This window comes from Podarcis melisellensis, assembly GCF_964234715.1.
Source record: "Podarcis melisellensis genome assembly, chromosome: 8".
In the NCBI taxonomy this organism is placed as follows: domain Eukaryota; kingdom Metazoa; phylum Chordata; class Lepidosauria; order Squamata; family Lacertidae; genus Podarcis; species Podarcis melisellensis.
The window spans coordinates 58,675,932-58,696,294 of NC_138540.1; the positions used below are offsets into that span (position 1 = coordinate 58,675,932).

Below are 20,363 nucleotides of genomic sequence, written 5' to 3' on the forward strand. Positions count from 1 at the left end.
TCCAGAAAGCCTTTGGCAAAACCACTACCTGGTCTCCATGCCCTAATTCAATAGCCCCACATTTTTCTCCTGCTATCCTCCCTTGTTACTTATTTTCTAGCTTGTAGGCACCTTGAGAAAGGGACCTGTTTTCTCATACTTTACAAAGCACCACATGCATGGATAGTGCCATGAGAATAATCATAATAGTCACAAGTGCCAGCCTTCATTTGCTCAGGGCTGTCACATCTCTTTTGCATGTAAAAAGTCAAGGAATCAAAATTCATGAGAGTGAGAACTTGAGTAAAGAAGTGAGAGACTTTGCCAATGCAGTAACATCCAGGTGTGGAACTCCCTCTGCTCTAAAGTTCAGCTGGTGCCAACCTTTGTTAAATTCCTAGGCCAGCTGGAGACCTTCCTCCTCCTCCTCCAGGCCTTCTAAATTTTACATATGTAGCTGCAGAGTTCCAGAGAGTTGCTATAAAAAACAGTGGAAGTTGTTTTCATGGTGTTAATTGTATTTTATTGGTTTGTTGTATTTTAACTTCTTGCAACCCACCGAGATCATTTGTGATGACAGGAGGGATATAAATATTTAAAATAAATATATAGTAGAACGGGATTTTGAATCTTATCTGGGGAAGGTAGTGTGGTGCAATAAGTAGACCCTCAGACTTGTTCCACTGGGGTCTTGGGTTAAAATCCCTCCGATTCAACCATGAAGCTCACCAAAACAGCCATAGTCCAGTCACCACTAATTTTCCTATCCTCACAGGGTTGTGATGAAGATAAATTGGGACAATATTGCCCACCTTTTTCCCTTTGTGGTTTTTCAGTAGGGACTGTCTTAAAGTAAAAACAAAAACCTTTCAAACCAGTTGGAGAGCTTTCCTGTAGTTTAGCCTAATGGAATCTCTTCTTTTCTTTCTACTCAACAGGTGACCAGGCAGGTGGCTCAGTGTAAATGCGCAAAGAGATTCCAAGTGGAGCAGATTGGCGAGAACAAATACCGGGTAAGCTGAAGGGGGCTTTGCTTGCATTGACAGTTGGGGGGGGGTCCTCTGGCAGCCTGATGGTTTCATTGTAAAGGGTTAAAAAAAGTTCTCTAATTTCATTATGGACCCCCATTTCATTTTGTGGCAGGGAACTCCATGATTGACGGGGGGGGGGGCAGGAAGTGTTTCCTTTTTCCTGTTTTACTTTCCAGCCCTGTGTGTTCCTCTGAGTTTTCAACATAGTCCTTCTGAAAATGCTCATGGGCAACTTCTGTGCTGCTTCTGTTTTTGTCTCAAGTTCTCAGAGTCTTCCACTGGCAATAGAGCCATCTAGCTTAGCTTCCCCACATGCCTGAACTGCGTGCAATTTTAGCTGAGGTGCAAACAATCTGAGCAGCCACTTCTTGGTGGCTGCATTTTTAAGGAACAAAGTGGGGGTTATAATTATCACTTGGGTTGGCAAAATGTCTTGAGTTTGCCCTGAATTTAGCACAAGAGCGGAGTATGTAAAATAACCAGCACTGGCCCTTGTCACATTTTTAAAGTGTACAAGATCTTTGGCTTGCTTTGTTAATATAAATATGTATAAAAGGGAAGTACCAAAATGTGACATTTAGCATGCTGAGTAATGTTGAGTATACACATCAGTGGTACTTGTGGTTAACAAGACATTTTTCATAGTGATGCTCTGTTAATGCTGCTCAATGTTTTTTGTTCCCTCTCTCTCTCTCCCTCCCTCCCTCTTCTCTCTCTTTCATTTGTACTTTCTTCTCCTTTGTAGTTCTTCCTCGGCAACCAGGTACAGTGTGCCTTGCAATGCTGTCTCTACATCCTTTTATAGATTGTTTCCCTTAAAAGAATCGCATGTGTTGTCCCTTTACAAACTGATATTTTCATTGCTATGGGTGGTTGTGCTGGTGTGGATGCTGTGGTAAGAGCTTGTCTGTATTAACTGCCAAGATTCTGGTATACAGTGACATAATGATCAAGGAATGGAATGGAAGAAACACTACAAATGTGCAAATGCACCCATAGTGACAGACACACACATGGGCACTCACAGAGGAACTTTCATGTGTTTTGTGTGCCAGACACTTTTTTAGAAAATTGAAACTCTTGGTAGTGAAGCAGCCTTCGCCAACTTTGTACCCTCCTGATGGTTTGGACTGTGACTCCAATCAACCCCGATTGTGCTAGTTGGGACTGATGAGAGTTTCATCCCAAACCATCTGAAGAGCACCATATTGGCAAAGTCTGCTTTAAAATAACTCATATTTGACTTCTTGTGCAACTAAGCTGGAAAACTGTGCAGGCAGGACTGAATGCCTCAAAACTGGCTAAGTCAAATTGGCTTAACTTGAACCAGGCTGTAGCCCTTGAACCAGTCTCTGAAGCCCATTGTTCAGCCATAAGATGTATTAGAGCACAATCACAGTTTGATTCTGTAAGCTCAGCCATAGTCCCACATATCTGAGAGATGTAGAGAAAGGATTCCCATTGGAGCTGAGCACTACATAATCCTATGATTTCAGAACCTGCCACATGACTTTGCTGGTGGGGGATTGATGGATATTTTCAATCACTTGCAACTGCGGCTACGCTGTTAACCACCAAAATAAAATATCCAGAACTGACCAAGGGCACATAGAGCAGAACATACTGTGCATGCAAATCCATACCCCTGAGGCATGTGAATAGCAAGCTCATTGAGCTAATTATCATTTCCATTGTGTACCTTCAGATTTCTAATATACTTGAGGCAAGAAGACACATTTTTCTTGCAGCTCCTCACAAGTTTGGTCCTTCCACTGTAACATCAGAGCAAGATACCAGCAGGATACCTAGTTCTCTTGGTTCTTCCAGGAGGTGTAACTTCTGTGCCTCTTTCACAGAGTTGAAATTCTTGCAATGTATTCTGTATACCAGTATCTGGATGCCTTCCAATTAATTTTCCACCGCTTTTGGAATGCAAGCGCTGAATCCATTTGGATAATTTCCTTCCATAATTAGCACTAAAGCTTCAAGCCATCTGCATGGATCGTGTCAAATAACTCGAGGCTTCAAGAAGATAAAATGAAAAAAATGCTTCTCATTTCCTCCTGCATAATTTTTAGCCAAATCATAACTCCAGAGGGAGTTTCAGCAATGCAGAGAATACATTTTAAACTTGTTTTGTGAGATACCTTCTGCCCCTCTGTTGATAATATGGTAGGAAACTAATGTCTTCAGTGCCTTAATTTTGCTGGACAGGGTGGACTGTTTTTACTTCAAATGAGCCCTCAAAGCCTAACGTTATAAAAAGGACTTGAATTTCCTTGAACTGGTAGGAAAGAGCACAGTTAAAGTCTTGCTTGTTCAGAAAATCAGATGGTGAGCCAAAAACAGAGAGAAGGTCCATGCAGCTGATTGTAGTTACCTTCCCTCACTTTGTAATGTAGAAATGAGAAATTCCTCACCTGTAAAATATGACCTACTTTACCATGAGGGTGATGACAATTAAGGGCAGTGAAAAAGATTCATATAGCACTTGGCATTTCCAGTTTGCATTATGGATGCTGATCTTTGCAGAGCAGATTTCTAGTGAGGCAGGACATACTGTTTGGTCCATTGGTCAAGGCTTCAAATTGTGGAGATGTCATACTGCTGGTGGTCATTTCAGTAAATGTATTTCTGATCCTTAAGGCTACCACTTTGCAGGTTTGCAAATCTCTGGCTGCTGCAATTAACTTTTCTGCGTGGTGGTGGGGATGTCATGTACCATGAATTTTATGGGTCTTCAGATCTGGTGAAGGGCTTCTCTCCTTTTTGATGAGAGTGATTGGTGGGATTCCATTACTGAATTTCATGTGAATTCCAGTTGTCCTCTCTCCAGAAATGAACTGTATCAAGACTGGCATGTGGCTGAATTCGAACCATGCTCCAAACAACACCCCCCAAGTCCTTTGTTGGGAAATTGCTCAAAAGTTTGAAGTTCTGGCTTTATTTCATCTTCCGCATAACACAATGGTTACAGTTGGCCCAGAGACAAATGGGCAAGCCTTTAAGGGAGCACAATAGATGTGCAAACACTGCAGAGGAGTTATTTCTGGGCACTACCTCACCCTGAGTCCTCTTTGGTCTGCCTGATCCATAGCATAGCCTGGTCCATAGCAAGTGTCTAGCCGATGATCTCCAGGGCAGTCTCTGGCAGGAAGATAGAAAAGGCCTTTCCCATCACCTACTGCTTGGCTGATTCATTTTAACCTGAAATGCTTCCAGGAATGAGCTATGGGGTCTTTTGAGCACAGAACAGGTGCCCTGCCACTGAGCTGAGGTAGCTCCAGCAAACAAGGGTGCACCGCCTTCATTTTCATTTAGTTATAATTAGCAGTGCATTAAAATGGATCCACTCTGGTTTTATTAACATCATCATCATCACCATTATTTATTCATATACCACTTATAGACTTCTAAGTGGTTTACAAAGCATGAAAACCAGTTATACAAACATTTAAAATATAAACATCCATAATAAACCCATTTAGACATTAAAATATATATATTTCTTAAAAGCAGCTAGTAGGTTAAGGAGAGAGGCCCCAGTGTCAAAGCCCATCCTGCTGCAGTCCCTCTCCTGTGCTCCCACCTTTCTTTTTTAATTGCAAGGTGTCTTTTGGGCTATTTTGTGGGTGCTCATCTAAACCATTTCCCCCTCTGCTGCTCCCTCCACAGTTTGGCGATTCGCAGCAACTGCGGCTGGTCCGTATCCTGCGTAGCACAGTCATGGTTCGCGTTGGTGGAGGATGGATGGCCCTGGATGAGTTTTTAGTGAAGAACGATCCTTGCAGAGGTAAGAAATGGAGAGTGATTCTTAACAAACATGGGGCTCTTAACCTCCCCCAGTGTAAGGCTGTGAGGTGTCTGCCATTAAAAGTGAGTGGGCCAGGACCACCCATGGAGCCCAGCCCAGCCCAGCAGGAAGTCTTCTTGAGGTCAGTCAAAAGATCAGCCTAGCCAAGGACTTCTTGAGGAGGGTGACCTGTGTTGATGAGTGGGAGAGAAGTGCCAGTGAGGTTCTCTGTTACAAACTCCATGATATCTTGGGCAGACCCTAGTCCATCCTGAATGTCAGCATAAGTACCAATAAGTACTTGACTAGGACTTCCTATGTAGCACTCACATGTTGGGGGGGGGAGAAGTAGAATCCATCAGAGCCCCCACCCTCCCTCCCACCTCTTCACATCTGTGGGCTGAGCTCTCTTCTCGTACCCTTTCCATTTTTCCTCTAAAATGGCTGCCCTGCATGCCAGCCAGCGTGTAAGAGACTTCTCCTTGCCTTTTTCCTCCTCCTCCTCCTCCTCTTTGACCCCCACTGCTGTTTGTTTTTCCTGCTCTATCTTTTCTTTGTATATATGTATTTTCTTTATTCTAGTTCACCACCCGGGAAGTAAAATAAAACGCTCTGATTCCAGCTCTTCGATTGCCAGTCAGTCTCCGATAGGTTGGCGGTTTTTCTTGGCTTCCTCGCACTACTACTCCTCCACTTGTTGGGAATGGCTTTGCTTCTCTAACATGCCTTGATCTTCCCCATCATCCCCTCTGGTCCAGAATAGTACTTTGCTGTAGTGAAGGGCATGGGGTGGGGGCAGAGAGACAGACAAAGACCTTTTTGGGGGGCTGAAAGCTGCAAGTTGAGTAGGCTTCACAGCCCCTGCCTCATCTTGTTCCTGTCTGTCACATTGGCCCTGAAATCACCATTCACTTTTTCCCAAGGGTTGCAACATGTATCCTCTGCACCTGCTTATGCTCGCAGCAGCCTTGATGGGTTCAGCTGAGCAAGAGCAGCTTGCCCCAAGTGAGGAGCAGGGATTTGGGCCCTGGTTCAACACCAGACTAGCTTCCTTTCTTGCCTTTTCTGCATCTCCCTCAATCCCAAAAAAAATTCCTCCCCTTTTCTATTATATCATTTACCTTTTCTCCTGGAAATTGCCTGTAAGTAAATATGGTGTTCTGGAAGACAAAAGGCTGATGTTAGAGGCTTGTGAGGGAATGGCTACCCACCCAACCCTCCAGCCTGCAGTCTGGGCCCCCTTCTTTGAAGACAGGTAATTCCTTCTGGCCTGCGGCTGTTGGGTGGCCATTTCCCCCTTCCCTCCCATGATAGTTTGTCTGAATGTGGCTGCATGCTGCCATGTTGTAAAACATCTGGGATAGTCTTCGTCAGTCAGTGCTTTCCAGATGTTTTGCACTATAACACTCATCATTCCCAGCTAGCATGCACTATGAAAGATGCGGCTGATGGGAGTTGTAGTTCAAAGCATCTGAGGGTCTAGGGTTCAAGAAAGCTTCTCTAGGATTTGTTTCTTGATTGCCTCTTGGTACTGCTGATTCTTCCGTTCCTGGTGCTGCTCTTGAGCACTCCTGCTAGGCGTCCGCAGATTGTTCTGACGCAATCCTAGGGGTGCTTCCAGATGGGGGTTTATCATGGAATCAGCACTCCTGATGCATGCAAGTGTTTTACAGAGTCCACACAACGTTGTTGGCATCAAATGGCCAGCTTGTACCAACTCTGAATTTGATCTTACTGGGGGAAATCTGATAAATATATATATAAACCCAGTTACCAACAACCCACTTGCGGTATCTCAATAGCTCGTTTGCAAGCTAAGCCCCTCTCTGGAAGTCCCCTTGGCAGCTGCAATTGCTTGTCTTGGGGTAGTTAATGTGTGAAATCTCCAGCTGCCCCTTTTTCTGCCTGGCAAGGCTTTATGCATGGTGTCTTGCTCAATTAACAAAACTGCTCCTTGCTGTGTGTATCTGTTTGTTAGGTTTGTTGCTGTTTTTCCTGTAAAACTGAAGAATATGCCCGCTGTTTTGCTATGAAGCAGGTGGTATAATTGCAGAGGAAGGAAACTGAAAATTGGGGAAGGGGTGTAACTCAGTGGGAGAGCAACTGCTCTGCCTGCAGGTGGTCCCAGGTTAAGTTCCTGATGGCATCTCCAGGTAGGGCTGGAAGAGACTCCTTCCAGAAATTCTGGAGAGCCGCTGCCAGTCAGTGTACGCAATGCTAAGCTATGGGGATCAATGATCTGACACAGTATACAGCAGCTTCCTATGTTCCTGTATCCTGGTTGCAAATTTTAAGTCAGGTTTATTTCCTTCCATTTCTTGAGAATCAAGTGAAAATGAATTGAGAGCACTTTGGACGACACTTTGTTTCCCAGACCTCTTGCCTCATAAACTTAGCTAAGTATGCTGTGCCAGCAGCTGAGAAAGCTCTGCTTTGGGTCAGCAAGCTTCCCACAGCTGGGGGGGGGGGTCATAGAATTGTAGTTGGGAAGGAACCCAAGGGTCATCTATTCACCCCCGCAATGCAGGAATCTTTTGCTCAGTCTGGGGCTTGAAGCCACGACCTTGAGATTAAGAGTCTCATGTTCTGCTGACTGAGCTATTCCAGAATTCTTTGGTGCTGAACTGAGACTGGGTAAAGGAGACTCCCCCCACTCCAGAGGATCCTTCACTAGCCTGTAAAGCAGATTGTACAGAAGGACGTGAGTAATAGATGGCATTGGTGGTATAGACGAGACGGGCGCTGTCTATACGTGCTTAGAGGTTGCATATCTGAGACCCTTCAAAAGTGTGTGGACTTGCCCTGGTGCAGGCTGAAACACCACTGCTCTGAATGATGTTTGTGGTGGGGGCTTCTATATGAGCTACAGAATGCTCCTAGATCTTTCCCCTCCTAGGAAGACTTTTCCTCTCTATCTTGAGACTTTTAAGCTGCTGCTGGTGTGGCAAAGTGAGAAGAGCAAGGGGTCTGTCTCACAGAAAATTAAAGGAGGAAAGAATCCAAAGCACACCCCAGCAAGCCTGCACCAGGGAGTCAGAAGCATCTGGCTTTGCCTGGCTTTGCCATCTGTTTATATTTCAGACTCTGGTTTCTTTGGCTTGTTTTTCTTCATGTTTTATGGTGGTTCCTTTCCTACAGCTCGAGGAAGAACTAACCTTGAACTTCGAGAGAAATTCATTCTCCCAGAGGGAGCTTCTCAGGGAATGGCGCCATTCCGGTCCAGGGGGCGCAGGTCAAAGCCCTCTTCTCGGGCAGCCTCCCCAACGCGGTCCAGCTCGAGCGCCAGCCAGAGCAACCACAGCTGCACTTCGATGCCCTCCTCCCCAGCCACACCTGCAAGCGGGACAAAGGTGAGAGGGCTTCTTTAACCATTAAAAATGGCTTCTGTCACTCAGTTGCTCCAGGACAGGTACAGGCCTCTGAGTGTCCAGTGGGGCCTGTCCACAGAGGACAGAACTTTCAGGGTCACTCAAACATTTATTTCTGCTCACGATGACAATGAAATGCTGTCACATCCAGGTGGGTAGAGTGAAATGGCGGAGTTCCTCTTCCCCTCCCCTCCCCTCCCCCAAATTACACTTGTCTGTTTGTGTCTCATTTTAATTTTGGGGCCATCCCTGGTTTGTTTTCCTGGCTTCTGTGATCCTGAGAGTTTTTCTCCCCGACGCTTGGCCTGGGTGAGATGGCCACGTTGGCAGTGGGCACAGAGCACAACCCCTACTTATGTAACTCTCATCTCGTCGCCCATTTTGTATGTTTCCTTTCATTACCTGTTGGGTTTGTTTTTTTATTTTATTTTAGGGTTTATTTACTTTTCTGTTTTTATTTTCCTTCCATCCTGTACACCTCCCTCCCCGCCCCATCCCTCCTTTCCTTTCACTCCCTTCCCTCCCTCTCCCTCAATTTCTCTTTGGATTTTCCATTTCACAGACTCCGCATCACTTCACTCGCAGTTATGACAAACCCTGGTTGGTAAACAGCAAGGCAGGTACCCCTTTGAGGGGCTACGATAATGCTGACCTCCACCTGTCTGCTTCTGAGGTAGAGTATGGCTTACATGGGCCAGTCCCTGTTGCAAAAAGAGGAGCCCCCTTGGCTTCCTTTTCCCCTCTCTTAATGCTTTCCTTGTTATAACAGTGCTTGATAACACCTCTTTCCATGCTAGGGCTGCTGCTGTGTTGCTCATGGGGCTTCTAACTCTGGTTTCTTCAAGACAAAAAGATTTGTTCTTCAAAATACTCTTTCAAAACCAACAGAACATTAACACACAGTTTGCAACCAGTTTGTGTTGAAAGAACAAACATTTTCCCAGGAGTTCAAAGTGAGAAAATGTTTCAAGTTTTGGGCTGTTTTAGAACATTAAATGAAAGAGATATGATAGAGGAGGATATCACTTAAAAGTCAGGACTTATGAATAAAACAGCCGAGTTAACACTTTGAAAATCAGTGCCTGTGCCTGTACAGAAACCCCTCAATTTGTCATCCCACATACAACACAGGTGAGAATGTTGGAAGGGAGAAGCTTCTTAGAAACATCTGCCTGGCTGCTTTTGGAGGTAGGAGGCTGGGTTAGATGGACATCCTTTTCCCTCCCTCCCTCCCACCAGGGCAGTTCTTACAGTCATGGGAATGTAAGTCCCAGCCAAACAGGAGGAATGGGGATGGTATTAATGATGGGCTGCCGGCTTGCTGTCCATATAAGTTGCTCAGACCTGAAATGATTGTTGCTTCAGTTTGCTTTTCTCCAACTGGGTGCCCTCCAGATGTCTTAGATGACACACTGTCCTGGTGATCAGAGTCATACTCCAAAATGTTTGGAAGGCAACAAGTTGGTGAAGCTGTTTTCGGAACATAGGGTGCTGCCTGAGTCCATCTAGCCCAGTGTTGTCAACACAGGCTGGCAGCAGCTCTCCAGAGTCTCTGGCAGGAGTCTTTCCCAGGCCTACCTGGAGCCGCTGTTGGGGACTGGACCCGGGACCTTCTGCATGTGCAAAGCATGTGCTTTAGATTAAGCATTTCCCTGCTTTGCTCCACTAGAAAGGCAGAGACAGTTGGTGCACCAGCAATGGACTCCCTCTTCACATCTAGTGCTTGGAAACTGGAGTGAGTTGGGAGGATGCTTTTTCCTCCAGTTTTTCCTCCCACTGAAATAGTAGCTGGCATCCTGCTCTGCACCTGCTTTAAAGAGGTTGATGGGAGCTGCAGCTGTGGTGTCCAAAATGAGCAGGATCCCGCCCACTCCAGTTCCGAGCTGCTCTCTGTCCTGCTTCTTCCATGGGGCACAAGTAGAGCTGTTCAGGGCCAAGTGGATCCCCTGCTCTTTCTAGACAGGGGTGTGATGACTTGGACTAAACCTCACCCAAGGTGCCTTCTTGCTGCTCATGCTCAAGTGCTCAGGAGCTTCTTTTCTGCCCTTTTTAGAGACGGCAAGGACAGGGGTCCAATTAATGAGCCTGCCATCCAGCGCTGGATGGTAAAGAGGACTAATAGCAGAGAATGGCCTTCTTGGTGTGTCTTGTCTGTCAGCTTCTCTTCTTGGCCTGCAGCACCTTAAAGGTCATGAGGAACATGGGGTGGGTGGGCAGGCAGCCATGTAAATGTGTTCGTGTCCATTAGCAGAAAGCAAAATGGGCAGGTGAAGAGCTGGATGTCCACAGAAGTTCCCACATGGGACTTCTTGGCTACAGCAGCCACAATTCAGTCTTTCTGGGTTCTTGTTTAACAACTGTTGAGCCCCTCTGTGATTCATGGGGAGGGGACAGCAGGGCTTGATGCTCCTTCATTCCTTGTTGACCTTTAAGATGCAGTGGGGGCTGCAGTCTGGCTGCTGGAGTGCAGGGATCTTCTCAACCAGTACCTGTTTAGGAAGCAAATGATTACTGTTGAGATAAACGTCTCTTTCTCCCAAGGTCGTTCCCTCTTCAAGCAGCAAGCTGAAGCGACCCACTTTCCACTCCAGCCGGACTTCTCTCGCTGGCGACACCAGTAACAGCTCCTCACCAGTGTCTTCAGGTGCCAAAACTAGTCGGGCTGGTAAGTGCCTTTCTGGAAGTGACACAGTCCCTGCTTGTATGCTGCATGTATTGCCTTTTCATTCTTTGTTTTGTAAATCACTTCAGGGCTTCCTTTGGTTGTGGGAAACAACTACTCTTCTTTGAGTAATTCCAGCCTCCCTGATGAGGCTTACTTCCAGTGGGGGCAGGCTGGGGGCTCCTGCTGCTAACAGTCTTCACTCTGCCCTTGTAAGCCTCAAGTGTACTTGCAGCTGGTTTTCTGGGCTCTTGGGAGCATGGCCATTTCTCTGTGTGCACCAGTCAACGGGTCAGAGCTATTGCAGGTGGCGCCAACTGGACGTTCAGCACACTTTCACTATAGCCAATTCCATTTATGCAAAGTTTTATTATTTTAGCCCACAACCCTGCCCCCACATAGCTGTGCATAAGCCCTATTGCACTCGGTGGAACTTCTGAGTAGAAATATATATGGGATATGCAGGAGCTTTTAGTTGAGAAATTAATAGCAAGTCAAACCCCTATGCTTCAGTGATTCCTCCAAGAAGCCCACACATGACCCCGCCTGGTCACAAAGTGGAATGAAGCACCGATGATGATACAGCAACATCAGCCAGTTTGACTGTCTCCCCCACTGGCTGCGAGGCAGTTCCAGAGCAAGGGGTATCTCTATAGAGAGTAGTACACTGAAATAGGTTCAGCTATGTTGTGGGGAGGGCCTGACTGCTCAGGCATCAACTTCTTGTGGCTGTGAGAGCCACCATTCCAGCACGCACAGAGGATGTCTAAAGGGAAGGTGGCACCTAGTTGGAAAACAAGACAGGGGCTACCCTCGAGGGACTGAGCAATAGCATGTTGTAAGGCCTTCCTGGGCTTCCATGGTGGTGATGGACACATCTGTTTTACTTTTCAGATCCTAAAAAAACAAGCAGTCGCCCTCAGAGCCGGGCAGGGAGCCGGGCAGGGAGCCGTGCCAGCAGCCGGCGGGGCAGCGACGCATCTGACTTTGACCTCCTAGAGACACAGTCAGCCTGCTCAGACACTTCCGAAAGCAGCGCAACGGGGGGGCAGGGCAGCTCCCGACGGGGCATGGCAAAGCCCTCCAAAATCCCCACCATGTCTAAGAAAGCGACCACAGCCACCCCCAAGACGCCAGGCCCCAAGAGATAATAATAAGACCCCATGCACACATCTACACATACACACACACAAACAAAAAAAAACCTGTGTCCATTTTTTAACCCTGCTTCATACATTGGATGTATATTTATTCTACATGGGAGAAATTATATTGTTAAAAGTGTAAAAGATTAATTGTGTTATGAAGCTGCCTTATTTTGTTCTGTTAATTTTCTTTTTTTGTAAGTTACTATTTTCATGTGAATATTTATGTAGATAAAACTTGCCTTCTGGTGACCTCCTTAGCGCTGGGAGGACCCAGGGAAAAAAAATGAAATGTGGGAGAGAATAGAAGCAAGCAAAAGGTCAAGATGTGAAAATGTAAAAACAAAAAGTTAAAAAAAATTATATAAATAGGATTTCTGTGCAGTGCAGGAAGTGATCCTGCTTTATCTTTTAGGATTATTTCCTAAATGCATCTTTATAAAAACTTAACTTGCTGTCTCAGCAAGGTAAATTATATTTAAAAGCAACACCTGAATATCCAGCAGTGTTCAAGGAATTCTTTCTTTCTTTCTCTCTCTTCTTTTTTTTTCCTTTTTGTAAATCATGGATACCTCAAAAAGAGAGAAATGTGAGGTGAATGGGATCTGGGGCTTCTGTTTCCAGTTTTTAAAAGAAATCATTGTGGTTTTACCTGAAGATAAAGTGGAGTAAGTTTGAACTAATAAATTTAAAAAAAATTGCACACACGCTACATACAAGTAAAGATGTTCACTAAAATGCTGTATTTAGCGAAATGAAAGTACTGTCAGCCGCTGAACTTTTAAAGAACAACTAATACTATGTTTTCAATATTTTACACTTGAAGCTCTCCAGTAGCATCATACCTGTGTGGACGATGCCTGGGGTTGGGGCACACACAGCAAAACCTTTGAGCAGTGGAGCCAAAGAGGGGAGTTCCCACAAAACTTGGTTCTTCTCTCACATTGCTGTTAAAACAAAAAAAAACTGACTTCACTTTTTAGTTCACGAACTGCTATTTAACTGCATTGTTTCCTATTTATTGTCTCAACTGGTTAATGCCACTTCTGACCATACTGACGTCCAAGAGGCCCCTCCACACTCCAGGGGAGAAGAAGACGACAGAGCTGCCTTCAACACGCACAGGAGCTTGTTCTTGGGAATTTTAAAGCGCATCACCAGCAGCCCCACTTGTGCGCCGCCCCCTCCGCCCCCCAGCTCGCTTTTATATGATCATTTTTTCCATTGTGGAGGGGAGAAGAAGGGGAGGGATGTTTTAAAAAGTAAAGCCAACTTTGGGACAGTAAAGAAGGGGGAGGGGCAGGGAGTTGGGGGCTACTTGGTCTTCCTGTATTTATTAACTTTTGCTCTTTCCCCTGCTCTGACTGACCATATTGCTGTGTGATTCTCTCAGTTGGTTTAATTGAGCCAGAACATGAAGCTCTACCAATGAATTGTTTAAAAAAGAAGACACTTTTTGTATTAAAATTGCTTGCAGTAATAATAAAAAGAAACTTGCCTCTTTTATGCCATGGAAGAAGCCACTGGATTAGCATTAAGAGTACAGGTGTGTCTTCCCAGCCAATCACTTTTTCTCTGGCACAGAATAGAGCTGCCTGCTTTCTCTGTGATTATTTGTTCGAATGCGGTGGTTCCAGAACTCTTTTTGAGCCTCCGCCACTTGGTTCCGTAAGATCATCCCCAGTGCCCCCTGCCCTATAAAAAACATTGAGAATGACCCACTATGGAAGACAACAAATTTCAAATTCAAAACAGTGACAATTAATTGCACATTTATTCAAAATTCAATTAAAACTATTTAGCTTAATTCAACAATTGATGAACTTCCAGTGGTACCAGCTTTCCAAACCCTTGCCTCTTACCAATCCCCTAGGTAATCCCACTGCCTCCCAAGGGGCAGTACCCCACCCCATTTGGGCACCACTTCCAAACCATAGAAACCAACAGATGTGTACCAGACAACTACAAATTATGGGCAAGTTAACCAGTCCACTATCTCCTAAAGGGCCTCTGCAGTAAGAGAGACCAACTCACCATGCTCCTGGCTGTTGCGCAGCAGCGTTTGGTTTTGCTTTGTTTTGGACATGTTAGGTAAATGTGTGTATGAAGCACTTAAATGACAGGCAGCATCAAGGACGTGTACAAATGATAAAAGGATAGAATGTGCTCATTTCCATACTTAAGACCGCCGAAACCATATGGGGAGCCTGTGTAAAGCCCACAAGCAGGACAGGAACACAAGAGAACTCTTCGTGGTTTCCAGCAACTAGGATTCTGAAATATTACTGCCTCTTACCATGGAGGCAGAGCATTGTTGCAATTGATAGGCTTGTCTATTAACTTGTCCAGTCCTCTTTTAAAGCCATCCACATTGATTGACATCGCTGCCCCCTGTAGGAGTGAGTTCCATAGTTTATGCATTATGTGAAGAAAGATTTTCTTTTTGTCTGTCCCAAACATTCCAACATTCAGCTTCATTAGATGTCCAAAAGTTCCAGTGTCATGAGAAGGGAGAAAAATATTCCACTTTCTCTATTATACTGCAGCCAATACAAAACACCTTGTCTGTGGTCCCACTAAGCCAATGGTGCCATGTTGTAATGGATATAAAGATGGAAGTTTGCTGTTTCCACAGATAATTGGGCCCTGCTTTTTTCTTTTTGAGCAAAGCATTTGCATTTATGAACTTGAAATTGGCAACATGGGGTTTGGCAGTAATTATGTAGGCAATGATTATAGCAATATTCTTGTAATCTGGCAACCCTGCAAGTAAGTTGACACTGCCCTCCAGAGCTGTGGAGTGCACACACTCAGTAACCCAATACTTCATCAATTAAAACATTTCTTTTTTTCTGGCTTTCTCAGAGCAATGCTACCATCACAATTTCCCTGCCCTATAGAGACAGAAAGAGAACTTCAACAGGGGAGGGGAAGCAATTAGTGAGCCAATCCCTGAGCAGCATTGGAACCTTTAGCCGGCTTCCAAATGGGCAAGACCAGCTCACAACGTCTGTGTCCTGGCAACCATGTAAACACACAGGCCTGGAATCCAGAGCCACAACTGCCCCTTTATAAATCAATACAAATGGGGTTGTTCTTCCAGGGCCCAACAGGGAACAAGCAAACAAAGTTGTCAGTTGTTCTCCAGGCTCTGCTCCTGTGCCTTTTCAAGCAGTCTAACATCCAGAAATTGTGCTTAGGGGTAGGCTGCCACATGTAAATTTCATATGCGTGAAGAAGAGATTTGGCAGGACTCTGGCCTGACAAGATGCAGCTGCTAAATTCCCTCTTATCCAAGACTGCAGCCTTTTACCTATAGGAGGAGCCCCGATCAAGGGGCAGAGCCATGCCTAGACTACACAAGGTTCCCCAGTTCTATCCCTGGCATCCCCATATCTAAAAGGCTCTCGGGTGCCAGAGCTGAGCAAGGACTTTGTTGGGGGTCTTGGAGAGCTAGACTGTCCTGGGCTGAATAGGCTAATAGTCTGGCTCAATATAAGGCACATAGATGCTCACAGGCAAGCTCAGCTTCTGAAGTTTTAAAATGCTCCTAATCCTAGATGCACCCTTTCTCCAACAACAACTCTTTCCACTGACTTCAGCTAATAGGTCACATGCTAAATCCTTAGTGTCATGCTCCAGGGAGATGCAGGGCTCAACTGGATTCAGGGTGCCAAAGGATCAAGTGACAGGTGCACCATCCTAGAGTACACCCCCCCCCCAAAAAAAACAACCAAGGTCATGTGGATTCCACTCTTCCCCACTTTCAGTATGGAAACCCCTGAATACTAATCCAAGTCATGCCATCTGTTTCCTACTCTTCTCTCTCCCCTTCTTCATCACCTCAGTTAATTAAAGTTTGAACCGGAAGCTCTTTGGGGGCAGAGACGCTTCTTTTCCCAGCTTATGAAACACTGCTAAATTCTGTGTATGTCTATTGATGGGGCTACTTTTAATCATAATAGATAGGAAGCCAGATGTCATACCTTGAAAGATGAGCCGCTGGAACCACCTCTTCCCTGACACGCAGCAGATGAGCGTCTCTTGGACATTCTGCAAGGGAGAGCAGAAATGCATCTGAGTCTGAGGGAGGGATGGACTGGGTGGGTGCTCAACTACATGTCAGTTGGGGCCAGGGTGCAGTCAGGTCTGGGGGACTGAAAAATTTGACCCAGTGGGTCTGTTTCCCCCTCCAAACTGTGGCTGGGGGTGTCAACACTTACCCTGAATAATCTCTTCTCGAGGGCCCTAGCACAAATCAACTGGCAGTAGAGACTCCCACCCACCCCGTACTTCTGCCTGCAGCCAAGTCCAGAGAGGCTCCACAAGGACCGGCTGCCTGCTTCACAGTGAGTCAGGCTCAGAACCCCATTGTCATGGCAACCATGGGTGCCAACTGCCCTCAGCCCCAACTGCCACTTTCAGAATGAAAGAACGGGGGTGGGTTTTATTTTGGGGGGGGGGTTGGGAGGGGAGTTGCTGCTGTTAGTTTCTTGTACCTTTATTTTAGATTTTGCTGTGAATTATGTGGAAATTGTTCAGGTTTTTTTTTAATATTTTATTTATTGTTTAGGACTACTTTTGTTATGCTGAAGTTACAGATTTTTTTCACATTGTAAGCCACCATGAGCGTGGTTTGAACTGTAGAAAGGTAGCATACTAGCATGACCATTACCTCAGGACCGCAAAACAGACAAGGTTGCCCAAAAAGGGCAAGGGAGGAAGAGGAATTTGACCAAAAATAAGTGAAATGACCCAGTCATCTGAGGGGAAAGAGTTTCATGGAATTGCCCCACCACCAAATCACTTCACTGGTTCTTTGACATGTTTTCTTTGGGGGAAAAGCCAACTGAGTTCTATGGGGCTTATCTCAGTGTGTAGTTCTTTACTATAATAATAATAATTTATTATTTATACCCCGCCCATCTGGCTGGGCTTCCCCAGCCACTCTGGGCGGCTTCCCAAAAAATATTAAAATACTGTAATACATCAAACATTACTGCTCAACTTTTCCTCTCTTCCATCCATGCCCCCCCATGATATGGAACACCTATTAAACCTTTTAAATAAAGCTGTAGAGGCACAAAATAGTTCACATTTAGCTAAAGGTCTAATACCGATCATGTGACTTTTATAACAAAAACACACCACTATCAGATCAAGAAATACAGACTAAACTAAGAAACTTACAAACCCCTTGGCTGCTACTCCACCAAATCCACACTTTTTTGGCTAGCCCAATTACCAGTATAGCAGCCACCCTTGTAATATCCCCAGAAGGACAAGGACCAGATATAACATTTATAAAATTCTACTCACTGCATCAGTGGGTTCACTTGACCCTATCAACATGAATGCAATTTTGGCTATAATCTTGCACCAGCTCAATGGAATGGACAAAAAACCTATTAACCTCTAGGAAGCTGGCAATGATCCATCCCGGTGCCTCACCACATTGCTGGAGGGGCTGCCCAACACCCGGTACAACTCTCCACATGAGGTGGGGATTTACAAAAACCCAGCCTTTCTGGAATGCGATATTCCAAGAAATTAATAAAATAACAAAACAACAATTGGAAGTCAAACCAGAATTAGCTTCATCAAATATATTTCAAGACAACAATCTGGATCTACATAATAAAGGATTAATAAGCCATTTAGTACAAGTGACAAGACACAACATAACCAGACACTGGAAAGACCTTTCCGACACAACAATAGACAATTGGTATAAAACAGTTTGGGAACCATCCCTCCTTGAGATATAACAAATAAACAACAGTTGACATGTGGACAGATCAAGAAAGATGGCTTTATTCCGGTGTGGTTTAATTTCATAACATATGCTAGTATTCCAGAAAATGAACAATCAGCATTTGGCTCAATCTGGTTGAAATAAATGTAATAAATTATAAAATAATTATATGTTATAATTAATTATAATTAAATTATAAAATAATTTAAACATAAATTATTATCTTCACTTTTAACCCCCATCTCACTTTCATCACTATACCAAATCTTTATTGTTTCATTAGTAACACAAGAGGAAAAATGACTATTATACTCATACTGAATCTAAGCACAACCACAAGGGCTCCTGATTAGACATTTAGCCATGTGATGTTGAATGTTATCTGTTAACTCTGTTCTGTCCTGTTTCCTTTTTCCTTTCATTTAAACCAATTCATGAACCAATGTATAAGTTATACTTATACATTGACCACTAATATTACTACAAACTTATTTTTTTGTGATATACAATTGACAAAAGAAGAAGAAGAAGAAGAAGAAGAAGAAGAAGAAGAAGAAGAAGAAGAAGAAGAAGAAGAAATTGTTAATAATTAATAATAGGATTACATGATATGGTTATTGTTGACAAATATTTTTCCTGTCTTTGTCTTTTCTCAGAATGAGTTGCCAGGGAGGGGGCAGTGAATCCATAAAAGTGTACATTGTGTCACAGACACTCTGCTGTCCACTATAATGGCACCTCCAAGTGAACAGCAAAGGAGGCAACCATTCTTTAAGATGGCAGCTTTTACAATTTCCTCAGAATTCAAACAGCACCTCATAACAGGGATTTCTGGGGGAAACAAAATGGCAGATTTTCCAGTTCCCTTCTCCATCAAAGAATATTGTTTCATCCCCCAAAATATTGCCAAAACAAAACAGTTGATATCAATGTAAGTGAAACAAACAAGAAATAGTTCAGCCAACCCTAACTTAAATATGAAATTCCTCTCATAAGTATGTGTTTAAATGTGTGTTTTGATACATACTGTATAAGCTGTCACCAACTATGTCATGACACTCAGGGAAGTGCAAACTCCCATGTATAACTAAGTTCTGTCCCCCCACCCCCACATTTTATCCAATATCAGGTCATTTCTTACAGGAATTTGCCAAGGTCAATTTCAGCAGGTTCCCCAAACCTGATTAAATGTTGGGAACAGGGACTGGCCCACTCATATAATAGTGGAATTTTGAGTGGTGAAATTTATGGATAGTAGTTTCAGAACAGTCTAAAACCATTATTCCCCCCTACATTGTGTCCCCCTATCCTGTTGTAGCAGAGTATGTTGACCATCATGGACTTATTGCAGAGGGGTGGGTGCCAATATAGCATTATCTTGGTATTCTGCGGGTGGTGGTGAGGAGCTTCCAGAATGGCTTGCAAATGTTAGTGATGAGACATATCATAAAAGGAAAGAGCACAGGGAGAACCAATCTGGAGAACCAATTTGAGAAGTCCTACCAGCGCTGAGAGTTCCCGGGGAGGGTCCTCTGTCGGTCGGGAAGAAGCAGAATTGCAACCAAGCAATTCAGAGCAAGACGGTTAATAAGCCAGTTAAAACAGGATGACAAAGTTTCTGCGGGTGTGCTCACATTACCCCCTTGGAGGGCAATGAAGTTGTCTCACAGCTCTTTCCACGCTACCTGTTCATATCAGCACAGCTTACTCCCTTTGTGGCGGCGCGCGCCTTTGCTCTCTGCACAGGTGTTCACACCTTGGCCAGAGATTAATTAGGAGTGGCTTAAGGACTCCAATCGGCGTGAAGCTGCCTGGTTTGAGAAGCAACGGCTTCGAGCAGCAGTCTCTTATAACAAAGTACGGGATATCATACACGTGCATTTTGGAGAACTGCGACCACGTGTGAAAACCCCAGCACCGGACACGCAGTCAATGAACAGGAGTGCGAGTGAGCACAGCCTTAAACTCCCATCGCCCCGACAGCTAGAAATGCTGGCTGGGGCTAATGGGAAATGGAGTCCAAGAGACCCACGATACCTTTCACCTGCGCAGGCGGTTCTTGGTTCTTCTTGCACTCGGGACCCTTGATCGTAAGGTAGCAGCACCTGCTCGCCCAGAGAGCTCTAGTCCCCGAGATATGCCGCCCTGCGGTCTCTCTTGTCCTCTGTGAGTGCCCCCAAGAAAGGGGGTGGACACGCCACCCCCACCCCTTCAGGCCGCGACCGAGCTGCACTTTTGTGCCGCCATCATGGCTCTGCCTCTTCGTGGCAAAAGAACTGCGGTCTCTGCCCCGAGGCGCTGCCTGTCGGGATCCCAGCAGCGGAGCAGCAGCAGCAGCTGCTGCCGAGGAGGCGGGAGGTGCCGGCTCAGGCGGCTCTGTGTGAAAGAAGGCGGGGAGGTGGCCCTCGCAGCCGCGCGGCCTCCTCCCGGGGCCTCCCGGGGCGCGTCGGCGGCTCGGGAGCCTCCCTTCCTGGGAACCGATCCAAGGGAGCTTCGCTCCTGGCCACGGGGGAGGCACTCTGCACGCGCTCAGGGCCCCTCACCGTCGCTCGGCGGAGGGCAGGGCTGGAGCAAGCGAGCGGCCGCCCAGCCCGTCCGACGAGCAGCAGCACGTGCTTCCCGCCTCAAGC

At 45.4% G+C, this 20,363-nt stretch overlaps 1 protein-coding gene and 2 long non-coding RNA genes across 23 annotated transcripts in view; 1 reads left to right on the forward strand and 2 right to left on the reverse strand.

Annotated features, from left to right (window-relative positions):
* MACF1 (microtubule actin crosslinking factor 1) overlaps positions 1-13,471 on the forward strand; it is a 287,679-nt gene extending 274,208 nt beyond the window's left edge. For 9 of the 16 annotated variants that reach the window (XM_081922848.1, XM_081922836.1, XM_081922837.1 and 6 more), the window contains 8 exons: positions 918-992; positions 1,756-1,773; positions 4,686-4,803; positions 5,386-5,454; positions 7,942-8,153; positions 8,734-8,844; positions 10,713-10,836; positions 11,728-13,471. In XM_081922848.1, coding sequence (XP_081778974.1) covers positions 918-992; positions 1,756-1,773; positions 4,686-4,803; positions 5,386-5,454; positions 7,942-8,153; positions 8,734-8,844; positions 10,713-10,836; positions 11,728-11,984 — 984 coding nt within the window. In that variant the 3' untranslated portion in view covers positions 11,985-13,471. The remainder of the gene's footprint in view (positions 1-917; positions 993-1,755; positions 1,774-4,685; positions 4,804-5,385; positions 5,455-7,941; positions 8,154-8,733; positions 8,845-10,712; positions 10,837-11,727) is intronic. The other 7 variants (XM_081922840.1, XM_081922838.1, XM_081922842.1 and 4 more) reach the window with 5 other exon arrangements.
* LOC309376497 lies at positions 5,444-8,095 on the reverse strand. The gene is made up of 3 exons (XR_014171215.1): positions 7,959-8,095; positions 5,925-5,963; positions 5,444-5,573 (listed from the first exon to the last, which is right to left on the reverse strand). It is a non-coding gene; the product is annotated as an uncharacterized lncRNA (long non-coding RNA).
* On the reverse strand, positions 12,699-20,363 carry LOC309376494. 6 transcript variants are annotated; one of them, XR_014171208.1, is made up of 3 exons: positions 20,277-20,363; positions 15,965-16,031; positions 12,699-13,673 (listed from the first exon to the last, which is right to left on the reverse strand). It is a non-coding gene; the product is annotated as an uncharacterized lncRNA (long non-coding RNA). The 6 variants fall into 6 exon arrangements; XR_014171209.1 differs by lacking the exon at positions 20,277-20,363 and adding an exon at positions 19,771-20,082; XR_014171210.1 differs by lacking the exon at positions 20,277-20,363 and adding an exon at positions 16,272-16,816.